Raw genomic sequence first — 23584 nt, 5'->3', positions numbered from 1 at the left:
AGGGCACTGTGGCCTTATCTACAGAGGGCACTGTGGCCTTATCTACAGAGGGCACTGTGGCCTTATCTACAGAGGGCACTGTGGCCTTATCTACAGAGGGCACTGTGGCCTTATCTACAGAGGGCACTGTGGCCTTATCTACAGAGGGCACTGTGGCCTTATCTACAGAGGGCACTGTGGCCTTATCTACAGAGGGCACTGTGGCCTTATCTACAGAGGGCACTGTGGCCTTATCTACAGAGGGCACTGTGGCCTTATCTACAGAGGGCACTGTGGCCTTATCTACAGAGGGCACTGTGGCCTTATCTACAGAGGGCACTGTGGCCTTATCTACAGAGGGCACTGTGGCCTTATCTACAGAGGGCACTGTGGCCTTATCTACAGAGGGCACTGTGGCCTTATCTACAGAGGGCACTGTGGCCTTATCTACGGGTGTGTTGCATTATCCACAGAGGGCACTGCGGCAGCATCCAAAAAGGGGCTGCCCAATCTTGACATGTGTGCTAACTGAGCCGCCGGACTGCATTTAGCGACACTTAAACTGGAAAGCTGGATTGTTGAAATAAGCACGTGGAGAAATATCTCAAATTTTAAACCTAGCGCTATTATTATAGTAATGTAGTATTATTATTCTAGTAATATAGTGTTCTAGTAGTTCAAATAACTAATTGATTAACAATAATTTTGTATTGTATCAAATTTGAAAGTAATGCGGCCCGTCAACTTCCCATTCTTTCTATATGCGGCCCACTTACCCGGCCGAGTTTGAGACCCCTGCTCTAGGAGGTGTTGTGCCAAAACCGTACGAATCCCCCAAAAGTGACCCCATTTTGGAAACTACACCCCTCAAACGAATTTATGGTTGTTGTGACCATTTTGACCCCACCGTTTTTTCACAGCACGTATTTGAATTGGGCTGGGAAATAAAAAAAATAATAAAAAATTACTTTTTCCAATAAGATGTCCTTTTTAATCAATTTCTTATTTTCACACAGAACAAAATACCCAATTTTGTTGCCCAATTTGTCCTGAGTGCAGCAATACCCCATTTGTGGTGATAAACTGCTTTTTGGGCCTATGGTAGGGCTCAAAGGAAGGACCACCATTTTGACTACTGGAGCTTTTCTAGTGTGTAGTCATGTATGCGGAACCCCTGAGGTACCAGTACAGTTGAAACCCCCGAGAAGTGACCCCGTTTTATAAACTACACCCCTTAAGATATTCATCTAGAGGTGTAGTGAGCATTTTGACCCCACAGGTACTGTATAAAAGATAATGCGCAGCAGATGGTGCAGTGTGAGATTTGCACTTTTCTATACATATATGCCATTTCAGTGTCCGATAGTGTGCCCAGCATGTGCCACCGGAGATACACACCCCACAAACTGTAATGTGGGTTCTCCCGGGTATGGCAATACCCTCAACGTGGCGGTTATCAGCTGCCTGGGTACACAGCAGGGCTCAGAAGGGAAAGATGAGGGGGATAAGCTGTGTGGAGTGCATCAGGGTAAATGAAAAATCAAGGGATGTATGGTAAGTTTTATAACACTTTCATACAGAGCCCTAGTTTTTCGGGACACGTGTCACATTGATGTGTTGTCCTCCCTTATCCCCCTCTTATAGCAGACTTTGCACCTCTTTTGACTCCTTCCCTTTCCACCAGTTTGGGGAACTTCTCCTGGAAAGTGTTGCCCTGGTATGATGCGTGTGGCCCCGCTTCCAGAAGTACTGGGTGCCCCCCCCCCCCTTTCTTGGTCCCTAAAAATTAGTTTCTTGATAACCACCTCTTGAAATTCCAGGAAAGTTCCCGTCTGGCCTGCACATCGACGTAGCACGTACGCATTGTACAATGCCAACTGTATGATGTGCATGGGCAGCTTCTTATACCACACCGCATGGCGCTGTAGGGCTTCAGGGCTTGATCTGACAAGTCCACCCCTCCCATGTACCTATTGTAGTCCAGGATGCAGTCTGGTTTGGGGGTCTCTGTACTGGTACCTCGTACAGGTACATGGGTACTGGTGTGGCATCTCTCTTGTCCTTGTACTTGTCACACAATATGTTGCTGCTAGAATGTGCCCTGCTCTCACCCCTTCTGAGTGTTTGCCCTGCAGAGTCTTAGGGAGGCCTCTCAGATTTCTTCTAGCAGTGCCGCATGCCGCAGGACTGGAAGCGAGGCAGTTGAAGAGTGGGACGCTGGTATAAAAATTATCCAGGTAGAGGTGGTAACCCTGGTCCAGCAGAGGGTGCACCAAATCCCACACAATTTTTGCATTAACTCCCAGTAAGGGAGGGGGGGGCATTCTGGGGGCTGAATACTGGTGTCCTTCCCTTCATATATCCTAAATTTGTAGGTATACCCGGATGCACTCTCGCACACCTTATACATCTTCACGCCAAACCTTGCCCACTTGCCCGGCAGGTACTGACGGAATTGAATCCCTTTAAAATGTACCAGGGACTCATCAATAGAAATACACTTCTCGGGGGTGTATGCTTGGGCAAACGGGCACTGAAATGGTCTAATAGGGGTCTCCGTTTATATAAACGGTGAAAACTGGGGTCATCTCGGGGTGGGCACGGCTCATTATCGGCATAATGTAGGAAGCGAAGTATTGCCTCATAACGCATCCTGGACATGGCCATACGGTACATCGGGGTGTGGTATAACAAGTCTGTGCTCCAGTAGGTCCTACTGGACGGCTATTTCAGAAGCCCCATGTTCAAGAGCAGTCCCCAGAACTTGCCCAACTCTGCTGTGTCTACAGGAGTCCACCTGTGGTATTGGGCATAAAATGATGTGGGGTTCTTGGTGATATACTGTTAGCACCATAAGCTAGAAAGAAGGGACGTGCCCTATCTTTGCGCGGATACGCCTCTGACCTCCCATTGACATCAATGGGAGGCAGAGAAGGCGTATTTTGCAGCGTTTTATGCCTGCAGTGCTCAATGGCCGCAGGCGAAAAAAGTCACAATCGGCGTGTAGGCAGAGGAAAATCTGCCTCAAACTTCCTAACTGAATTTTGAGGCAGATTTTCCGCCTGCAAAAACTCAGTGTGAACCCAGCCTATGGCCTCATGCACACGACCGTATTTTTTCCCACCCGTAAATACTGGCGTAAATATGGGTCCGGTGTCACCCGTATTCCACCCGTATTTACGGGCACGTTTTTGGCGGCAAAATAGCACTGCACTAATCGGCAGCCCCTTCTCTCTATCAGTGCAGGATAGAGAGAAGGGACAGCCCTTTCTGTAATAAAAGTTAAAGAAATTCATACTTACCCGGCCGTTGTCTTGGTGACGCGTCCCTCTCTTCACATCCAGCCCGACATCCCTGGATGACGCGGCAGTCCATGTGACCGCTGCAGCCTGTGATTGACCTGTGATTGGCTGCAGCGGTCACATGGCCTGAAACGTCATCCAGGACGTTGGGCCGGATGTCGAGAGGGACGCGTCACCAAGGCAACAGGCGGGAGACCGGACTGGAGGAAGCAGGAAGTTCTCGGTAAGTATGAACGTCTTTTATTTGTATTTTTTACAGGTTTATACTGATCGGTAGTCACTGTCCAGGGTGCTGAAAGAGTTACTGCCGATCAGTTAACTCTTTCAGCTCCCTGGACAGTGACTATTTACTGACGTCGCTTAGCAACGCTGCCGTAATGAGTGCACACATGTAGCCACCCGTCATTACGAGAGCTCCATAGACTTCTATGGACTGTCCGTGTCATTATTACGGCCTGAAATAGGATATGTTCTATTTTTTTCAACGGCACGGGCACCTTCCCGTGAGAAAACAGGAAGGCACCCGTCGCCAATAGAAGTCTATGAGCCCGTTATTATGGGTCGTAATTATGACCCGTAATAACGGGAGTTTTTACGGTCGTGTGCATGAGGCCTAAAGCTAACTAGGGCGAGGATTCCCAACACTAAACCTAACTAGATTTTGTGAACTTCCCTATGCTTAACCTAGCTACGACGACTATTCCATGACACTAAACCTATAAAGATTATTCTGAGATTTCCTGACGCTATACCCAACTATGCTTTTTGATTATTCCCTGACACTAACTAACCCGAATACCAAACTAGTTAAATTGTCTAAATAACTTCTTTTTTTTTTTTTTTGTTTTCTATATTTTATATAGACAACAAAAGGAAAAAAGGATCCCCAGGGACCAAGAAATTTGGTCCTGAAGACTGAAGTTGTCAGTGATAGATCACAAGGTGGAAGGGAACAGGAGTGGGTAGTGGATGGAGAAGGTGGGAAGCAAACAATTTTTTTATTTTTATAACTTCAGTTCTTCTCTGCTCACAACCGCTCTGAATGTCTCGCGAACTCCAACAGATGTTCAGGGCGGCTGCAGCAGGAACTGATGTCAGGGAGAGGAATTGAAGACAGCGATCACTGCAATTGGTCAGTCACTGACTAGCCAATCGCGGCGATCGGCTAGGTGGGACCATCGCGACTGGTCCCAACACAATGAGCTGTGATAGCCTGCTGTCGGAAACGGCCGATATTACAGCTCTTGAACGAATTCGGGACATACCATTAGGTCATGGAGCGCGAACGATGCAGTTACCATGACATCCAGGAGCGGGATGGGGTTAAGGGGTATTCCCACCTTGGGCAATTATGGAGTGTCCTGGTATGTATAGGTCTCCTCGACTATCTGGAAAACGGGCACCCTGCTTTTATCGGTTTTAATGGAGTTGTAGCTGCTGAGAGTAACAAAGAACCAGTCCCCTTGTGTGACATAAACCTAGTGGAGTGTACAGGTCCTATAGACTATGCTGGTGGTTATTACTTACAACAGATGGTCGGGTACTTCCTGGTACACCTGGTGGCGGCGGTTAAGAGACTCATACACAGATGAAATAAAAAGACAGACCCCAGTTAAGTGAAAGTTTAAATCTAAAAAAAAAACATTTTTTGACCAAAAATAAAGTACATAGGTTTTATTAAATAAAAACACATAAATTATTTAAAAAAAACAGAAATCTTGACACCTTTCCTTTAAGGACTGGGAGTCCATAATACATTGCGTTTGTCATTCAGAAGTGTAGTAACATTTGAGGTCTTCCGATCAGGAGTGTCTCTCTCCCTTTTTTAGGAAGATTTTCAGGCACGCTACTCATGATTTGTAGCGTTCCCTTTACCTTCAGCAGCTTCCCCTTGAAGTCCAGATCATAAATGTGACGAATAGAAGCAGCGTTCCTGAAACGTTAACCCTGTTAAGTTAAAAGTGCCGGAGGCTCTGTCACCAGATTTTGCAACCCCTATCTCGTATTGCAGCAGATCGGCGCTGCAATGGAGATAAGAGTAACGTTTTTTTTTTTTAAACGAGCATTTTTGGCCAAGTTATGACCATTTTTATATTTATGTAAAATGAGGCTTTCTAAAGTACAACTGGGCGTGTATTATGTGCGTACATCGGGGCGTTTTTACTTGTTTTACTAGCTGGGCGTTGTGTATAGAAGTATCATCCACTTCTCTTCAGAACGCCCAGCTTCTGCCAGTGCAGACACAGCGTGTTCTCGAGAGATCACGCTGTGACGTCACTCACAGGTCCTTCATCGTGTCAGACGAGCGAGGACACATCGGCACCAGAGGCTACAGTTGATTCTGCAGCAGCATCGGCGTTTGCAGGTAAATCGATGTAGCTACTTACCTGCAAACGCTGATGCTGCTGCAGAATCAACTGTAGCCTCTGGTGCCGATGTGGCCGACACGATGCAGGACCTGGGGCAGGAAGTGAGTGACGTCACAGCGTGATCTCTCGAACACGCTGTGTCTTTGCACTGCCAGAAGCTGGGCGTTCTGAAGAGAAGTGGATGATACTTCTATACACAACGCCCAGCTAGTAAAAGAAGTAAAAACGCCCCGATGTACGCACATAATACACGCCCAGTTGTACTTTAGAAAGCCTCATTAACATAAATATAAAAATGGTCATAACTTGGCAAAAATGCTCGTTTTAAAAAACAAAACAAAAACGTTACTCTTATCTACATTGCAGCGCCGATCTGCTGCAATACGAGTTAGGGGTTGCAAAATCTGGTGACATCCTCTTTAAGTGTGCACAGAAAAATCTGGTCTCCTGTGCGTCCCAGGAGGCATTTTTGTCCCCCTCCCCCTCCCTTCTTACATTTTACCTCTGACCTTTCACCACTGCTGCCTGCAATATGCAAGTCAGGCAAGGTAATCCCTCCCTTTTGACTAAGCTCCACCCTCTTTAAAGTGCCCTTATCTTTTAGATGGCTGTCTGACAAACTCTTAGGTTGACCTCTTGCTCCCGCCTTCACCAGTAATATCCATAATCTACTTGGTCAAGTGAGAATACTTAATTTAATGGGAAGAGGGGAATAAGCTGCTGCCAGACACCACATGGCAGTCACTTTTTGCACATGAAAACAAAGGATCAGCCGTGCTGAAATCCAACATGCCTAATCCTTCTTTCACCCGACAGTCGGTCTCTGTACTCATCATATTTTTAGCCAATCCCACCGAAATCACCAGGTTTGGCTGATTTTTGCCTGTCTTGTATGGCTTCCTTTAGGGTGACAATCATGAGCATAATTTACATAGCTTTTTAGTCTTTTGTCTAGCTAAATGTTTCCATAGGACTTAATCAGCCCATAGGAGGGCAAAGGGGAGTCCTCTTGGCCTCCATTGGGTTGGTATATCCGATTTTATTTATTTTTAAACATGGGAGCCTATATGTGACGGATGCCATACACTGGCATCAATCAGTTATATGTTAAACATATACCTCGGGGGAACTGTGCCAATGTCCTTAGGAAGAGAATCTGCTCAGCTTGGGGATTCTGGCACTGGGGAAGCCCCTGATGTCACTCCTCATATATGGACAATGATAGCAGCTTTCAACTACAGAGTTAACTCACAGAGCATTGGAGGTGCTCTGGCCATGTCCTCGGCACTGGAGAAGCCCCTGTCTGTATAGAGATGGTGACATCGGGGGCTTGTGTGTGCTCTGAGAGGGCATTCTGGGGTTTCAAAGCCCCTAGCCTCACATAGACTGATGTCAGCTTTCCCGGGCACAGCGCTTCAAGTAGTGCTCTGCCCCAGAAGTTGGGGAGATGTATCCCACGAATGACTATACAGTGGGAAACTTTGCCACCTTGCGCCGGAGGTCTACGTTGGGACTCCAAAACCTCCGGAAGGCAAAAACACTATATGATCCAGACCTAAGACCACTGTTGGGGCAGAGACTTGACGCCAGTCCTCCCTAAGCATGCATGCTGGCTTCAAAAGGGACAGGAGCATAAGTTTTAGGCTTTTGTTTTCTATCCGTTTGGCCGATGGTTGAATGAGAGTATTGCACAGACTATCTTTATCCCATAGTTATCTTCTAACTTTCTGAGGTTCAGGTGTCTGCTGTAAACCCAATATCTGAACTCCTGTTTACACATCAGAGCAGCAGCTCAGGCAATATGGCTGCCCCCTATAATGTACAAAACGTAGAATAAAAAATACACTAAAAGCTGACCCCAAAACATTTTTCCTCATCTTTAATGTACTGATTGTATAACATTGCTGGAATCTCCAGAAGATAAAGATTAAAGCTTTGTAATATGACTGTTACGGGGGTTTTACACTGGGCGATTATCGGACAGATAAGCGTTCATAGAACGCTCCTTACCGATCCTCATGTGTGAACAGGGCAGCGATTAGCAGATGAACGAGCAAATGCTCGATCATCTGCTAATTGTATCGTTTAAAGTAAAATATCTGTCAGCAGCACAACTCCCTGTATAAACAGACGTGCTGCCGACATGACAACGTTTGGGGACAAGCGATCTGAGTAATAACCGCTAGTCCCCATCCATAGCTCCGTGTGACAGGAGCAAGCTAGCGCCGATCAACGATCTCTCGATCGCGGCTTGCTTTATCGGCCGGTGTAATAGGGCCTTTATTGTGAGGCATTAACTTCATAGCTCCCAAAATGGAAATCCTGTGCGCTGTTTAACCCTTTCATGACCAAGGGTCATTAATGCCCCTGGGTCCAGGTCAAATTTTCCAGTTTTGATATGCACTTCTTGAAACGATTATCTTTAAAAGCGCTTTGAATATCACAACTATTTCTACTTTGTTTTTTACAAGACTTACGAGTCTCATTTTCTAGATTAGTTTAAAGAGGCTCTGTCACCAGATTTTGCAACCACTATCTCCTATTGCAGCAGATCGGCGCTGCAATGTAGATAAGAGTAACGTTTGTTTTTTTTAAAAACGAGCATTTTTGGCCAAGTTATGACCATTTTTATATTTATGTAAATGAGGCTTTCTGAAGTACAACTGGGCGTGTTCACAGTAAAAGTCCAAGTGGGCGTGTATTATGTGTGTTACATCTGGGCGTTTTTACTACTTTTACTAGCTGGGCGTTGTGTATAGAAGTGTCATCCACTTCTCTTCGTTAACACCCAGCTTCTGGCAGTGCAGACACACAGCGTGTTCTCGAGAGATCACGCTGTGACGTCACTTCCTGCCCCAGGTCCTGCATCGTGTCAGACCAGCGAGGACACATCGGCACCAGAGGCTACAGTTGATTCTGCAGCAGCATCAGCATTTGCAGGTAAGTAGCTACATCGACTTACCTGCAAACGCCGATGCTGCTGCAGAATCAACTGTAGCCTCTGGTGCCGATGTGTCCTCGCTCGTCCGACACGATGCAGGACCTGTGAGTGACGTCACAGCGTGATCTCTCGAGAACACGGCTGTGTCTACACTGCCAGAAGCTGGGCGTTCTGAAGAGAAGTGGATGATACTTCTCGTCAGAACACCCAGCTAGTAAAAAGTAAACACGCCCCGATGTACGCACATAATACACGCCCAGTTGGACTTTAACTGTAAACACGCCCAGTTGTACATAAAGCCTCATTTACATAAATATAAAAATGGTCATAACTTGGCCAAAAATGCTCGTTTTTAAAAAAAACAAAAAACGTTACTCTTATCTACATTGCAGCGCCGATCTGCTACAATAGGAGAGAGGGGTTGCAAAATCTGGTGACAGAGCCTCTTTAATTCCATTTTTTTACATTTATTATGTGCAGACACATCACAAAGTGAAAACACTTGAAATTTTTGTACATATTTTTATCTATTTGTATGTATATACGCACCCACACTGTACAGCTCTGTAACAATTGGTCGCCTTCTTCCTGTCAGCCTGAATCGCTGAGTGAAGAGGGCTATAGGGCTATATTCACACGACGTGAAAGAGCAGTGGACCACGGATCGACTGTCAGTTTTGCATCAGTGTCTAATTTGAATCCATTTCCCGGCCGTCTGACCGTTTTCACTGCCATTTGCCATCTGTTTTTCATGGACGTTAAAATTCATTTTTATTTTTTTTCTGTTAGGGCTTTTGTCCCAGCCACCTAAAAACTCCACATTGCCCATTTAGATAGTGACACAATACCACTATAGATCGTGCCACATTGCCCACATAGTGCCACCGTTCCCACTGTAGATAGTGCCACACACGGTGTCCATGTAGATAGCGCCAGGGTCCCCTGTAGGTAGTGCTCATTTGCCAGTGCCACACCCCTGTAGATGGCACCTCCCCCCGTAGACGGCACCACTGTAGCTCCCCGTAGGAGCAGAATCCCTCTGGCTGGGGATTCTGCTCCTAGGGGGAGCCCCTGATGTCTGTCCTTATATGGACAGTGACATCAGGGGCTAACTCTTAAAAGCTGAATCCCCTGCCTGAGCATCAGCAGGGCTGTGGCCGGGGATTCCGCTCCAGTAGTAGCCCCTGACGTCACTGTCCATATATGGATGGTGTGCCCGGGTGCTGCTCCAGTAGCAGAAGGCCCGGTCAGAATGTCGGCCAGGGATTCTGCTCCTAGAGAGCCCTGATGATGGACAGTGACGTCAGGGGCTCTCTAGAAGTGGAATCCCAGGCTGGCACAGAGTGATCTGACACTGGGGATTCTGCTCCTAGTGGGAGTTTAGGTGGCGCTCTCTACAGTGGGAAGGGGGGCTCAGTGCGATCTACAGCGGGGGGGGGGGGGCTAGCTACTAGCTACAGGGGGGGTTTATACTATTTACAGCAGGGATGTTTCAACTTTGGGGTCTCCCACTAGGAGGGGAATCAGTGGCAAGAGCGCTGGCCGGGGATTCCCTCCTAGAGGGAGCGTACGCGGCGCTATGTACAGGGTGTTTTGCATAGTTGTGTGGCACGATCTTCAGTGGGGGGGTGTATTCCGGGGCTCTTAAAGCCCAGGCAGACATGAGTGCAGCACTGCATTCATTAAACCCAGTTCCAGGCTGCCAACGTTCTATACACGTTACAACTGCATGGGGCATCGGCAGTTGGAACTTGTATGGCAGTCTGAAGGGGTTAAGGAATATGGAGGTTTTGCTTGTATTTTTACTTGACAATCACATTAAGTTGCTTTCCTCCTAAAATAAGAAAATGGGAAATTTTAAAGTCTTTGGGTTCTTATAAGTAGCTGATGCTGCTCTCAGGTGTGTATCTGTGGGCAGCTAGCAATAGATGGGGTGGGTTCTGTCTACTCAGAGCCTGCTCTGCTTTCCCCTGCCCGCTCATAGAGCCTGCGAGTTCGGCTTCTCCCTCCCACTCGTGTCCCGTTTGCAAATTGATTATTCAGGAGTCTGGGAAAGCTGGGTGATAATACCTGTGGGAGCTGTAATGACAGTTGTATTTGTTAATCACGTAGCACCTCACTAAAACTGAAGGACAGCTCAACAAGTTGAGTAGAAAGGAAAAAAACAGGCAGGTGAAATACCAGTGCTGCCGACATTTACGTAAATCAACCATGATGCAAAGTGGGTCAACTATAATATCTCAGAGGCTGTCCACATTATAAGTGGCCTATCTTGTACATGATGTGATCGGCGCTGTAATGTAGATTACAGCAGTGGTTTTTATTTAGAAAAACGATCATTTTTGACAGTTATGACCTTTTTATTAGCTTTATGCTAATGACTACAGGGAGGGTGGCTGTGTGGCACTACCTACACAGGGAGGGTGGCTGTGTGGCACTACCTACACAGGGAGGGTGGCTGTGTGGCACTACCTACACAGGGAGGGTGGCTGTGTGGCACTACCTACACAGGGAGGGTGGCTGTGTGGCACTACCTACACAGGGAGGGTGGCTGTGTGGCACTACCTACACAGGGAGGGTGGCTGTGTGGCACTACCTACACAGGGAGGGTGGCTGTGTGGCACTACCTACACAGGGAGGGTGGCTGTGGCACTACCTACACAGGGAGGGTGGCTGTGTGGCACTACCTACACAGGGCAATAAATGGTGGCGTGCTGTGACGATGGGGAAAGTATAGTGATCATTGTGACAGTTGTCACAATGATCACATGCCCAGAGACCTCACTGATTGGTCTCTGGGCAGAGCTCCGTGATGTCAGCTGTCTAGAGGCAGCTGTATTACGCAGCTAAATCCCGCTTCAGACCGGCAAACAAGCTATCTACAGGACGTTCTTGAACGGCCCTGCAGAGTTAATTGATGACCGCCCGCCTGCTTAGTCAATGGCCGGTCTGGAAGTTGTTAACCTGCTTTGCATTATCATTGATCTGTGTATTGGCAGCACGATTAGGCCTCATGCACACTCCCATCACCATTTTCACGGCAGTTTCTCAAAGATCCGTGTGTCCGTTATGATATCCGTGTGTAATCCGTGTTTGTTTCAAACTGACATTGTGTTTCCGTTAAAAAAACAACATAGGTATTGAACATTATTTGAACTGGTCACGTGTCTGTCTGAACTTTGGCACGCCCTGCCGTTGCTAGGGCAACGGATCCATCAAAACCGGACGGCACACGGAAGCCTTGTGTGCCGTCCATGGTTTTTTTTTTTTTTGTTTTTTTTTTTGATGGATCCATTGACTTCTATGGGCCCCAGGGTCATGGGATCAGTGACCAAAGTAGGACATCCGTTATTTTGACTGATCCGTTCCGTTAAAAGTAGAGGAAGTGTGCATGGGCCCATTGAAATTACTGTCAGGGTGCTATCAGTGACAAAAACGGATAGCACCATGAAGGAAAAAAACTGAAGTGGGCATGAGGCCTTATTTCCCCTGTTTTTTTAACTCATGGACTGCAGTGGTTCATCACGCCCACTAGATTGGTGATCGCTCCAGCCGGCATTACGATTCACCTCTGCCTACAACCACAGGACCTTAAAATTTGCACAACTTTACAAAGTGAGTGGCATTTCTTCCGTTATTCACTCATCCATCCTTCATTAGTTTTGCATGATGTGGCGCCTTTTGTCAATTTTTTTTTTTCTTTGATTCACCGCTCGACCAGTTGTCATATAAGAGGCCTTGCCCAAAAGAGCTTACAATCTATAAATTTGGAAGTGGGATTTTGACTTTATTGGCCTTTTCATTTTACATTTTCCGGTTCATGTAACACTGCAGTAGAGAAACCAGCTTCACATGTCCCGTGGTTGCAGGGACTCTATAGGGGTCCATGGATGCCTGTAAAGACGTTCTATCAACTGTCAGAGAATTTATGCTCCTGAGTAGGGTTGCATGATGCATTGAAATTTCAATACGATGTCGATGCCGCGCACCCTCAAACGGTTCAATAACGTTAAATCGTGTATTTTGATACTAAGCTGTGCGGCCGCTCAGCTTAGTATTGTAATACATGAAATTACTTAGAGCGGGGCTGCGGCTGTGTGATACAGCCATTCCCTTGCTCCTGACAAGTGTGTGCACGGTCAGCATGTGAGGTGGCTAGCGCTGCACTAATGAGCGGGCGCACTGCAAAAGACCCCCATGTTCTGTCTTCAGTGCTGGCGCCGCATCTCCTCATGCTGACTGCGCGCACACACTTGTTGTCAGGAGCAGGGCAATTGCTGTATTGCACGGCCGCAACCACGTTCTAACGGCAGAGATCAGAGAAACCACCTCTCCGCTGCTATTCCCTTGAATGCCGCGATCAAAGCTGACTGCAACATTCAAGGGGAAAATGGGAAGGGGGGGATCGATCGAGGGACATACCATATATGGACAGACAGGCCAGGGTCCATTGAAGAACCCCAGTGGTGTCTGACCAGATTTCCTGTTACAGTGTACTTTGGAATGTCCTAACAACTGCCGGTGTAATATCAGTATATAGAGATATGCCAGTACATTAGAGTTTAAAAAAAAATGTGAAAAATATACACTTTTTACAATAAACATTTAAAATGTTTCTCCATAAAATATACTCTGTATTGTCATAGCTGTAATAACAAATTTATAGCGTCTTTTTATGACGTGTACGATGTCAAAAACAAAATGCTTTCTTTCACTTATTAATGTGAGGCACGAGGGGTTATGAGTTTAGTACCTCCATGTGCCTCAAATGAATAGTAATTAACCCCATCATGTACCTCACTAACCCAATGTTGTCCATTATGACTGAGAAACATTATGGGGTTAATTAATATTAATGTGAGGCACGTAGGCGTTCAAAATGGCTAACATCAGAATATGGAAGGACTTTTTTTTTTTTTTTTATTTATTTTTTTATTTTGGTATTGAGAATCTCAATACTACACAAACTATCGGTATCGACGTCCAAAATCTGGCCAGCTGACAGTCATGCTTGGAGTCACAACAGCTGCACAGTTATTACTTGTGTACACGTCGGCTTATTCTTAAAATTCCCGTGAAGCAGCAGGTACTCTTTTTAAATCAGATTTATTTTTATTTATTTTTTACCATGTTTAAAATAAAAAAAATTGGGAATATTGCTGTTCTCACATTGACCACTAGAGACACAATAGGCTGACTCTTCCTGTTTTCTGCAGCTTACTTGTCAGCTTTGCTGCATAGACTGGGACAATATGAGCAGTGTCCTCTCATCGTTGGAGGGTAAGGCCCTATTCACACGACAGGGTTACTCGGCCACAGTAAGAATAGACCCCAAATGGGGCTATTCACCTGGTAAACCGGGCTGTCAAAAATGGAACATGCCCTATTTTGAGCCATTCTATGGGAGCCGTTCAGCCAGGAGAAGTATGAGTCAGTGTAAAGCGCTGCCGTTGAGTGTTCCACGTGACGGCAGTGTCTTCGTGCTGTGGAAGAGAGCGAGCGGCAGGAGTGCATGTGAGAAGGAGTTTTGCTATTCTGACTTGCTAAGGTGTGTAGCGCTGCATTCCTGGGGGGTTCTGTGTAGAGTATCTACGGAGGGCAGTGTGTGGCGTTTTGTCAAATTGACAATTGAAATGAATTCGTTTTAAAAACCGTTGCAAAACGGGTCAAAATCGACTATTAAAAAAAACAAACCCGATCTAGAACAGATGCAAAACGGCACAAATGGCTGTTATCGTCTGACGCTCGGACCCGGTCTTCGTGTGAATAGAGCTTAGAGTTTATCCGGGGACAAAATTGAAAAAATTACCTTGCATTTGTCTTATATAAAAATAAAAAAAGTCACTAATTTACTTTTAATTAAAAATTCAGTACTAAATGGTGCCGTTCAAACCTGGTGGATTGTTCCCGGATATCCTGGAGCTTTTCTAATATAGATGACGTGCCGACACTGGGTTTGAGCGGCACCATTTAATACCGAACTTTTAGATAAAGTACACTATTAGTGCCCTTTTAGAATATGAATGCATAGCAATTTTTGAAACTTTTGGTCTTCGGATAACCCCTTTTTATTGTACTGCTGGATGTTTTAGATTCAGGCAGAGTAACATTATACACAGCCTTATCTGTCACTTCCTGGTCCCTGGGGGGAGGGGCTGTACTCCATCACTTCCTGGTCCCTGGGGGAGGGGCTGTACTCCATCACTTCCTGGTCCCTGGGGGAGGGGCTGTACTCCATCACTTCCTGGTCCCTGGGGGAGGGACTGTACTCCATCACTTCCTGGTCCCTGGGGGAGGGGCTGTACTCCATCACTTCCTGGAGGCTGTAATAGTCCATGGACACTTTTCTGTCCATTTAGGCCTTATTCACACGAATGTGTTCAACGGGCCGTGTGAAGGATCTGAGAGAAAATAGGACATGTCCTATCTCTTTACGCATCCCTCGATACTATAGCCTATGGTGGATGCGTGATATCGCATCCCGCAAAGCACGGATGCAGCTCTAACGTGAAAAACTTCAGTTTTTCATGTCCGAGATGCACAGCGCCTTTGTGAATCTAGCCTAACATTCATTGTGGTTGCCATAAATCTCACACATCCTGCTAAAGTAGTCATATTGGGGACACATGCGTATAAAAGCATGTGTATATTTGTCCCTAATACGACCACCTTGAAGAATTAAAAAAACATTTAAGTGCATGGGGAGCTGCTGAACTAAACGGTGCTAGAACTGCAGTCTTAGTGTTTTACAGCCAAGAATCTAGTCTAGGTTGAAGCGGGAGCTGCATATACTGGACTTGTAACTCTCACTTCAGCCTGTGAAGAGCAGGGGGGACATTGTCAGGGCGTACAGTAAGAGGGGATCTGTGTAATCTTTTGCTGTACCAGTATGGCTTCATATGACCCCAAGGTGGGTGAGGGGTACATGAACTTTTTATTCATGGTATCCCTTACCATTATCAATTAAAGATCATACTTGTTTGTCACTTTTTTTATTTTATTTTTTGCTGACCGTGGTATCGAAGTCGTTTTACAGCTTGTTTTTTGGTTTTTTAATACCCTTACACAATGTTTTATTATGGGGAAAAAAAGGAAAAACCTGCCTGTAATTGGTATTGCTGCATTTGTAACAACCTGAACTATGAAATTAATACGTAACTTATTCCACCTGATCGGCATAAAGAAAACCATGCCTGAATATCTGGTACTTAAAGAGGCTCTGTCACCAGGTTTTGCAACCCCTATCTGCTATTGCAGCAGATCGGCGCTGCAATGTAGATTACAGTAACGTTTTTATTTTTAAAAAACGAGCGTTTTTGGCCAAGTTATGACCATTTTTATATTTATGCAAATGAGGCTTTCAAAAGTACAACTGGGCGTGTTTACAGTAAAAGTACAAGTGGGCGTGTATTATGTGCGTACATCGGGGCGTTTTTACTACTTTTACTAGCTGGGCGTTCTGATGAGAAGTATCATCCACGTCTCTTCGGAACGCCCAGCTTCTGTCAGTGCAGACACAGCGTGTTCTCGAGAGATCACGCTGTGACGTCACTCACAGGTCCTGCATCGTGTCAGACGAGCGAGGACACATCGGCACCAGAGGCTACAGTTGATTCTGCAGCAGCATCGGCGTTAGCAGGTAAGTCGATGTAGCTACTTACCTGCAAACGCTGATGCTGCTGCAGAATCAACTGTAGCCTCTGGTGCCGATGTGGCCGACACGATGCAGGACCTGTGAGTGACGTCACAGCGTGATCTCTCGAACACGCTGTGTGTCTGTGCACTGCCAGAAGCTGGGTGGTAACTAACAGAAGTGGATGATGCTGATTCGTCAGTATCATACACTCCCATTCCTAACGCCCAGCTAGTAAAAGTTGTAAACGCCCCGATGTACGCACATAATACACGCCCAGTTGGACTTTTGCAAGCCTCATTTGCATAACTACAAAAATGGTCATAACTTGGCCAAAAATGCTCGCTTTTTTAAAATAAACGTTACTGTAATCTACATTGCAGCGCCGATCTGCTGCAATAGCAGATAGGGGTTGCAAAATCTGGTGACAGAGCCTCTTTAAGGCATCAGAGTTCAAAATCTAAAATATGCAATTTTTTCAGAGGTGCTTTTCAAATTTCAATGTAACTATTCAGAGTTACGATGGAAGATTCCCCAATGAAGTTGGACGTTTGGCTCGGAACATGTCTGCATGTCTCCTGTCCCCCCCCCCCCCCCTGTTCTACAATGGTATTAACCATATTAGAAAGGAGACCGTTCATTTTCGTAAGATGGTAATAAAAATTTTCACAATTGATCTTTTATTCAAAACCATCTCAGCTGCCAGCAGGGGGCAAAGAATTGTATGTTAAAGACCTTTAAGGTGGTCACACACATTAAATAATTGACCAACCGTCATTTATCCTGACCCCCCCCCCTCCCCCCATTAGCAGGCACACTTGGCTCGGTCTTTGTTTAATGGTGGGAATGGAATAATCGTTTTGGGGCGCCTGCTAGCAGCTAATCTCCGCTCAGGAGGAAAGGGATCGGGCACGTTCAAATCCAATATACCTGATTAGTTCGTCCCAAAATCTGCCGTCATGGAGGGTAAGCGGGCCCCCCCATACATCTTAGGTAGTCATCCGAGTAGGGTTGCACAATGCATCAAAATTTAAATACGGTTTCGGTACCGTGCACCCTCTAGGGTTCAATACTGTCAATTTATGTATTTCGATCCTAAGCTGTGTGGCCGCCCAGCTAGGTATAGTAATACATGAATATAGTCAGAGCTGGGCTGCAGCTGTGTGATACAGCTATTGCCCTACTGACAAGTGTGCCCGTGCGTTCAGCATGATGTGATGCAACCAGCGCTGCACTGCAAAACACCCCCATGTTCTGTCTTCATTGCCTGCTAATTAGTGCCGCGCCAGCCCCATCACTTCATGCTGACCGCATACGCACTTGTCAGGAGCGGGGCAATGGCCGTATTACACAGCCGCAGCCCCGCTCTAACGGTGGAGATCAGAGAAATGTAATCTCTGCCGCTATTCCCCTGAATGCTGCGATCAAAGAGGGGAATCTGAGGAGATTGAGGGACACATCATATATTGGCAGACAGCCCTGGGTCCAATGAAGGACCCCAGGGCTGTCTGACAATATTTCCTGTTAGGACATGGTACACAGGCGGCAGTTAGGACATGCCTATCAGTGTATAGATTAGGGATGTCCCAATACCAAAGTTTGGACTTCAATACCGATACTTCTTGTAGTATTTGCGATTTCGATACCAAAACGATACTTTGCCAACAATAAAAAAATAAAATAACAGACTGCTTTCTATCACTTGTTGTGCCTCACATTAATAGTAATTAACCCATTATGACTGAGAAACATGATGGGGTTAATTACTATTAATGTGTGGCACATGGAGGTTAAATTCATCACACCACACGCCCCACAACAAGTGATAGAAAGCAGTCTTTTTTTTTTTTTTTTTTTTTTTTTTACAGCATACACATCATAAATGACACAAAAAAAATTGCTGTGCAGGTTATTACGGCCACGCCAATACTGAATATGTGTATTTTATGTATTGAGACTTATTTTAATGTATGTTGTAAAAAAAAGGTCTGTATTTAAATAACTTTTTGTTTTTACTTTCTTTTAAAACTTTAATGTACTGGAATATATCAGATATATGCCAGTACATTAGCCTGTGTACGGATAGTACACAGGCAGTTGTTCGGACATACCATATTCCCTGTTATGGCATACCTAGGTAAGACAGCCCTGGGGTCCTTCAATAGACCCTGGGCTGTCTGCCCATATATGGTATGTCCCTCAATCAGGAATTTCCTGTGACGCGATCCAGGGGCATCCCCCATCTCACTTTCCCCTGAATGCTGCAGTCTGCTTTGATCGCAGCATTTAGGAGAATAGCGGCGGAGATAAGAGGTTTCTCTTTCTGCCGTTATAGAGCGGGGCTGTGTAAGGCTGGGTTCACACAACCTATTTTCAGACGTAAACGAGGCGTATTATGCCTCGATTTACGCCTGAAAATACGGCTCCAATACGTCGGCAAACATCTGCCCATTCATTTGAATGGGTTTGCCGACGTACTGTGCAGACGACCTGTCATTTACTGACTGCTTCGTCAAAGAAGTGCAGGACACTTCTTTGGCCGTTTTTGGAGCAGTTTTCTCATAGACTCTAATGAAAACAGCTCCATAAACGGACGTAGAGAACGCAGCGAGTTGCTCAACGTGTGCACATACCCTAATAGTCATTGCCCCGCTCCTGACGCTAAGTGCGCGCGCGGTCAGCAGGAGTTGATGCGACCGGCGCTGCACTAATGAGCGGCGGTTCAGGCACCAAAGACAGAACATGGGGGTGATTTGCAGTGCGCCCGCCATGTTCTGTCTTCAGTGCCGCCGCTCATTAGTGCAGCGCTGGCCACATCGCATCATCCTGAAGGGGGCGCACTTGTCAGGACTCGGGAGCAGGGCAATGACTGTATTGCATGGCCGCAGCCCCGCTCTCATACATTCATGTGTTACTATACTTAGCTGTGCGGCCGCACAGCTAAGTATCGAATTACATGAAACAACGGTATCGAACCGTTTGGGGATGCAGAGTATCGAAGTTGCGATGCATTGTGCATCCCTAATATAGATACAGTATATGCCAGTACAGTAAAGTTTAAAAATAAAAACGGAAATGTTAAATAAACCACACATTTTTTACAACAAAACATTGAAATAAGTCTCAATACATAAAATCTACACATGGAATCGTCACGACCATAACACGTTTATAGCGTCATTTATGTTTACGCTGTTGTAAAATAAATACTTTTCTTTCACTTGTGAGGTGTTATGAGTTTAGGACCTCCGTGTGCCTCACATCAATGATAATTAACCCCATCATGTACCTCACACATTAACCCAATGTTGTCCATTATGACTGAGGAACATGGAGGTTAAAAATTCATCTCACCGCGTGTCCTCAGAAAACAGAACCTTTTTTTTTTTTTTTTTTTTTTTTTATATATTGGCGAAATATCGTTTTGGTATCGAGTATCGCAATACTACACAAAGTATCGGTGTCTTCTGGTATCGTGACAACCCTACTTTCGAGTGTTGCATATTGGCACTTTCTAGCTGCAGAATGTGACGTCTAAGGGCCGCTTCTATCGGAGGGGATATCTCGTAATGTCTGATCAGTGCTTAGAAGTTCTGCGGCGGTCACATTGGAGACGTTTTATGATCTCCCTCTTATCTCATGTATTTGTCCTTTTCCTTTTATCTGGATATTGCCACACCGGTTCCTGCACTTGTATCAGTTCCCTGTTACATTGTCACAATGCAGGTGGCAATTTCAGCTTCCAACCTACGTGCCCCTGAACACACAGACGATCGATCACGTGTGCGCCATAGAAAAGTCAGTAGAGATCCATATGCAGCAGCTATAAAAGGTTATTCCAAAAGGACCTCAAAGTGGAACCTGCACTTCACCCCTCACCTTGAAAGGGAATTAGGTTTAACTTCCCATATATTTATTTGTATATATATATACTTTTTTTTTTTTTTGTGGGCTAGTCATATGAGGGCTCGGTTTTTGTGGGACGTGTCGTTTTTTTCATGGCACCTTTTATTGTACCATCAACTACACTGGAAAACGTTTTTTGTTTTTTTTCCCCAATTTCACCCGACAAATATTTTTAGTGATTTTTGAACACTACTTTTTTTTTTTTCTACAGGCATCTATAAAGTCCAGCCTCTGAGGTCTTAATAGAAGCAAAATGATTGCAGACCTGAGGATTATCATTAGGCGCTCAGACTGCCATGTCAGAGGGGACGCTGCTGTTACTAACTGCTTAGATGCTGTGGTCTCTATTGACCAAGGCATCAAAAAGGTTAAACCAGTGCGATCCCACTCGCGTATGATCCTGTCCGTTGCACTGACGTTTTGGCGGTTTCATACGCAACTTATGGTGCGGGCGCCCGCTCCATACCCCCCTGCTGTATTCATATACGGCAATTGTCATGAAGGGGTCAATCTGATTTTTATGCTAAACCTTTTATTTTTATTTTTTTTTTATGGAAAAATATCCTTAAATATTGCATTTTTTTTTTTTTTTCCTTTCACTAGTCGGGAAGCATGAACTCACAGGCCACAAGGTCGCGGTGAAGATCCTGAATAGACAGAAGATCAGAAGTCTGGACGTGGTCGGGAAGATTCGCCGGGAAATCCAGAATCTGAAGCTTTTCAGACATCCTCATATAATAAAGCTGTAAGTATTGATGGCCGTTCTTGAATCCTGGTTATGGGTCCGAGTCCTAGTCTGTTTCCACCTAATGTGACAAATTTCCTTGTAAAGTGGGATGGACATAGATTTTATGGATATTTTAAATGGATTGTTTCGTACAATTTCGACAGTCAAGCAATTTTAAGACCCCCGTTCTGGAGATGAGGACAGGTCCTGTGAATATACCATAAATGTCTGACTTTGTACCCCTTTTAAATGGGTTGTCCAGGACTAGAAAATAGCAAATTAATGGAGCTGGGCTGCAATACCAGACACTACCACAGACAAGAGTGGCGCTATTTCCAGAAAAGCATGCTGATAGAGGATCACAATTTGGTACAAGCAGCATGATACCATGAACCCTTTCTGTCACTGTTCTGTCCAGGCTGGTGGGGGTGTTTTCTCGGCCCACCCTGGCTCCTCTGATATATGTGGATGGTCGGTTGAACAGTAGGACTTACCTAAGCATTGTGGCCGGCCAAGTTAACCCCTTCATAACAGCTGTTTACCCTGTGGTGGAAGGACACTTGGAGAGGCCATCCTGTCGACTTGGGCCAGTATTCCTGTAGAAGGATGTCATTTACTGGAATCTGTCCCACCACAAATTGCTGCGGTTCTGAAGACCAAAGGAGGTCTAACGCTCTACTAGATGGGGGGTCTCTAATAAAGTGGCCATCGTGTTTGTGGTATAGAAAAGTAAAAAAGGGTGGTTGTGTACAGGAGCTCCCCCTTGTGGTTGCAGGCTGCTAGGAGCAGTGTAGAGATGTTTAGGGAAGGCTTGAAAGTTACATCGAGCATTTCACATGTTCATAAATCTTGCTGTAGAGACTGCGCCTGCACTTAATAAATATTAACAATTTTACCCGTCTTCCCTACTCAGGTACCAAGTGATAAGTACGCCGACCGATATCTTTATGGTAATGGAGTATGTTGCTGGCGGAGAACTCTTTGATTATATATGTAAGAACGGGAAGGTAAGTGGTTAATTTTACTTTACAGTGATTGCTCATACAGAAGCTTGTGTTAGGCCCTGCGCAATGTGCTAAATATATATATATATTATAATTTTTTAAGAAGTTTACAAAGTTTTGCTCTGTTCCTTCTACACAGGTCAAAGGGGTTTGCCAGGGTATGTCACACCTCACTGATCACTCCCACCTATCACGAAGCTTGCAGTGCTGGTAGATCAGTGACTTGTTTGTTTTTTTTTTGTCCTCTGTGCAGTGCTGCACCCTCCTGGCACTATGCAGAACCTGCAATTCAGTCCTATTCACTTAAAAAGATTGTCCAGTTTAGACCACATATTTCCATAAACCTGAATTCTGAGTTAATAGAGGGGGGGTCTCTGTACAGGATCCTCATGTATTATCCAGTGGCTCTACCGCCAAGGCGAACAGCAATGGTGACAGTGGGCACCCCTGGCGCGTACCCTGGGCCAGCGAAAATCTCTTGGACAATGCACCATTCACCCGTATGCGGGCTGTAGGGGCCACATACAGCAACTGTACCCACTTCACGACGTTAGGGCCGAATCCCATCTTTTCTATTACTCGCCATAAGTACCCCCATTCTACACAATCGAACGCTTTTGCGGCATCTAACGTTGGCACCGCCCTTCCTCCTTGCTCATCCGGTGTCGCCTGAAGATTTAGAAACAGCCGCCTGAGGTTGACAGCCGTCGATTTGGAGGGCATGAACCCCGCTTGATCTTCATGCACAACATGCTGTACCACCCTGTTCAGCCGCAGCGCCAATATCTTTGCCAAAATCTTGACATCCGATGTCAGCAAGGATATTGGTCTGTAGGACTCCGGTAATTGACTGTCTTTCCCCTCTTTTGGGAGAACCACTATCGTCACCTCATATAGGGAGTCTGGTAGTTTACCTCTGTCAAAGCTATCCTGCAAAGTACTCAAGTATTGTGGCGCTAATTCCATCCCATATTCCTTATAGATTTCCCCTGGTAACCCATCTGGACCCGGAGCTTTCTCATTTGCCATATCCCTTATCACTTGTTCCAACTCCTCCAGTGAAATAGGTGCCTCCAAGCTTTCACGGTCCTCCCGGCCCAGGGTAGGCAAATTAATGTTTCCCAGATACTCGTCCAATTGCTGTGTGTCGTAATGCACTTTGGATGTATATAGAACCGCTGAAATATTTGCAAGATTTGCCCCGTGTCTGTCTCCACCCGCCCCCCCCTCCCTCCTAAGGCCATGAATGAAATTATTACTCCCATGCGGCTTTGCAATCCTAGCGAGTAATCTCCCCGCCGTTTCCCCTTCATAGTATTTCTGTTTAAAGGGAATGTGTTAGCAAAAAATGTATTTTTTTTTTAGTTAAACAATTAGTGTGTGGGTGATTAAACATTGTTCTAATGTTTTTTATTTTTTTCACGAGTCAGGAAATATTATAAATTGGATTCAATTTATAATATTTCCCAGTGCTGGTCACTAGATGGAGCAATTCCCAAAATTGCAGCATTGCATGTGGTAAAGCAACCACATTGCTTTATGCTGCAAAATTGGGTAAAAATCCCTCGCTCTAGTGAGCTCTGAGAATCCCCCCCTCCTTTATCCTGGCTAGTGCCGGGAGAAACGAGGGGATTGAACGGTCTAACCTCCTACACTGTGTGTCGCCATTTTTGAGCTAACACACAGTGTAGTAGGTTAACATACAGTAGTAAACACACACAAA

General features: G+C 45.5%; 1 protein-coding gene across 2 annotated transcripts in view; it reads left to right on the top strand.

The window, feature by feature from the left end:
• Positions 1–23584, top strand: part of PRKAA1 (protein kinase AMP-activated catalytic subunit alpha 1) — a 44456-nt gene that overhangs the window by 5781 nt on the left and 15091 nt on the right. For both annotated transcript variants that reach the window (XM_075842312.1, XM_075842321.1), the window contains exons 2-3: positions 20734–20875; positions 21771–21864. In XM_075842312.1, coding sequence (XP_075698427.1) covers positions 20734–20875; positions 21771–21864 — 236 coding nt within the window. The remainder of the gene's footprint in view (positions 1–20733; positions 20876–21770; positions 21865–23584) is intronic.

The sequence above is a fragment of the Rhinoderma darwinii genome, chromosome 1, assembly GCF_050947455.1.
Source record: "Rhinoderma darwinii isolate aRhiDar2 chromosome 1, aRhiDar2.hap1, whole genome shotgun sequence".
Taxonomy (NCBI): domain Eukaryota; kingdom Metazoa; phylum Chordata; class Amphibia; order Anura; family Rhinodermatidae; genus Rhinoderma; species Rhinoderma darwinii.
This window is presented reverse-complemented; position numbering and strand designations above follow the sequence as displayed.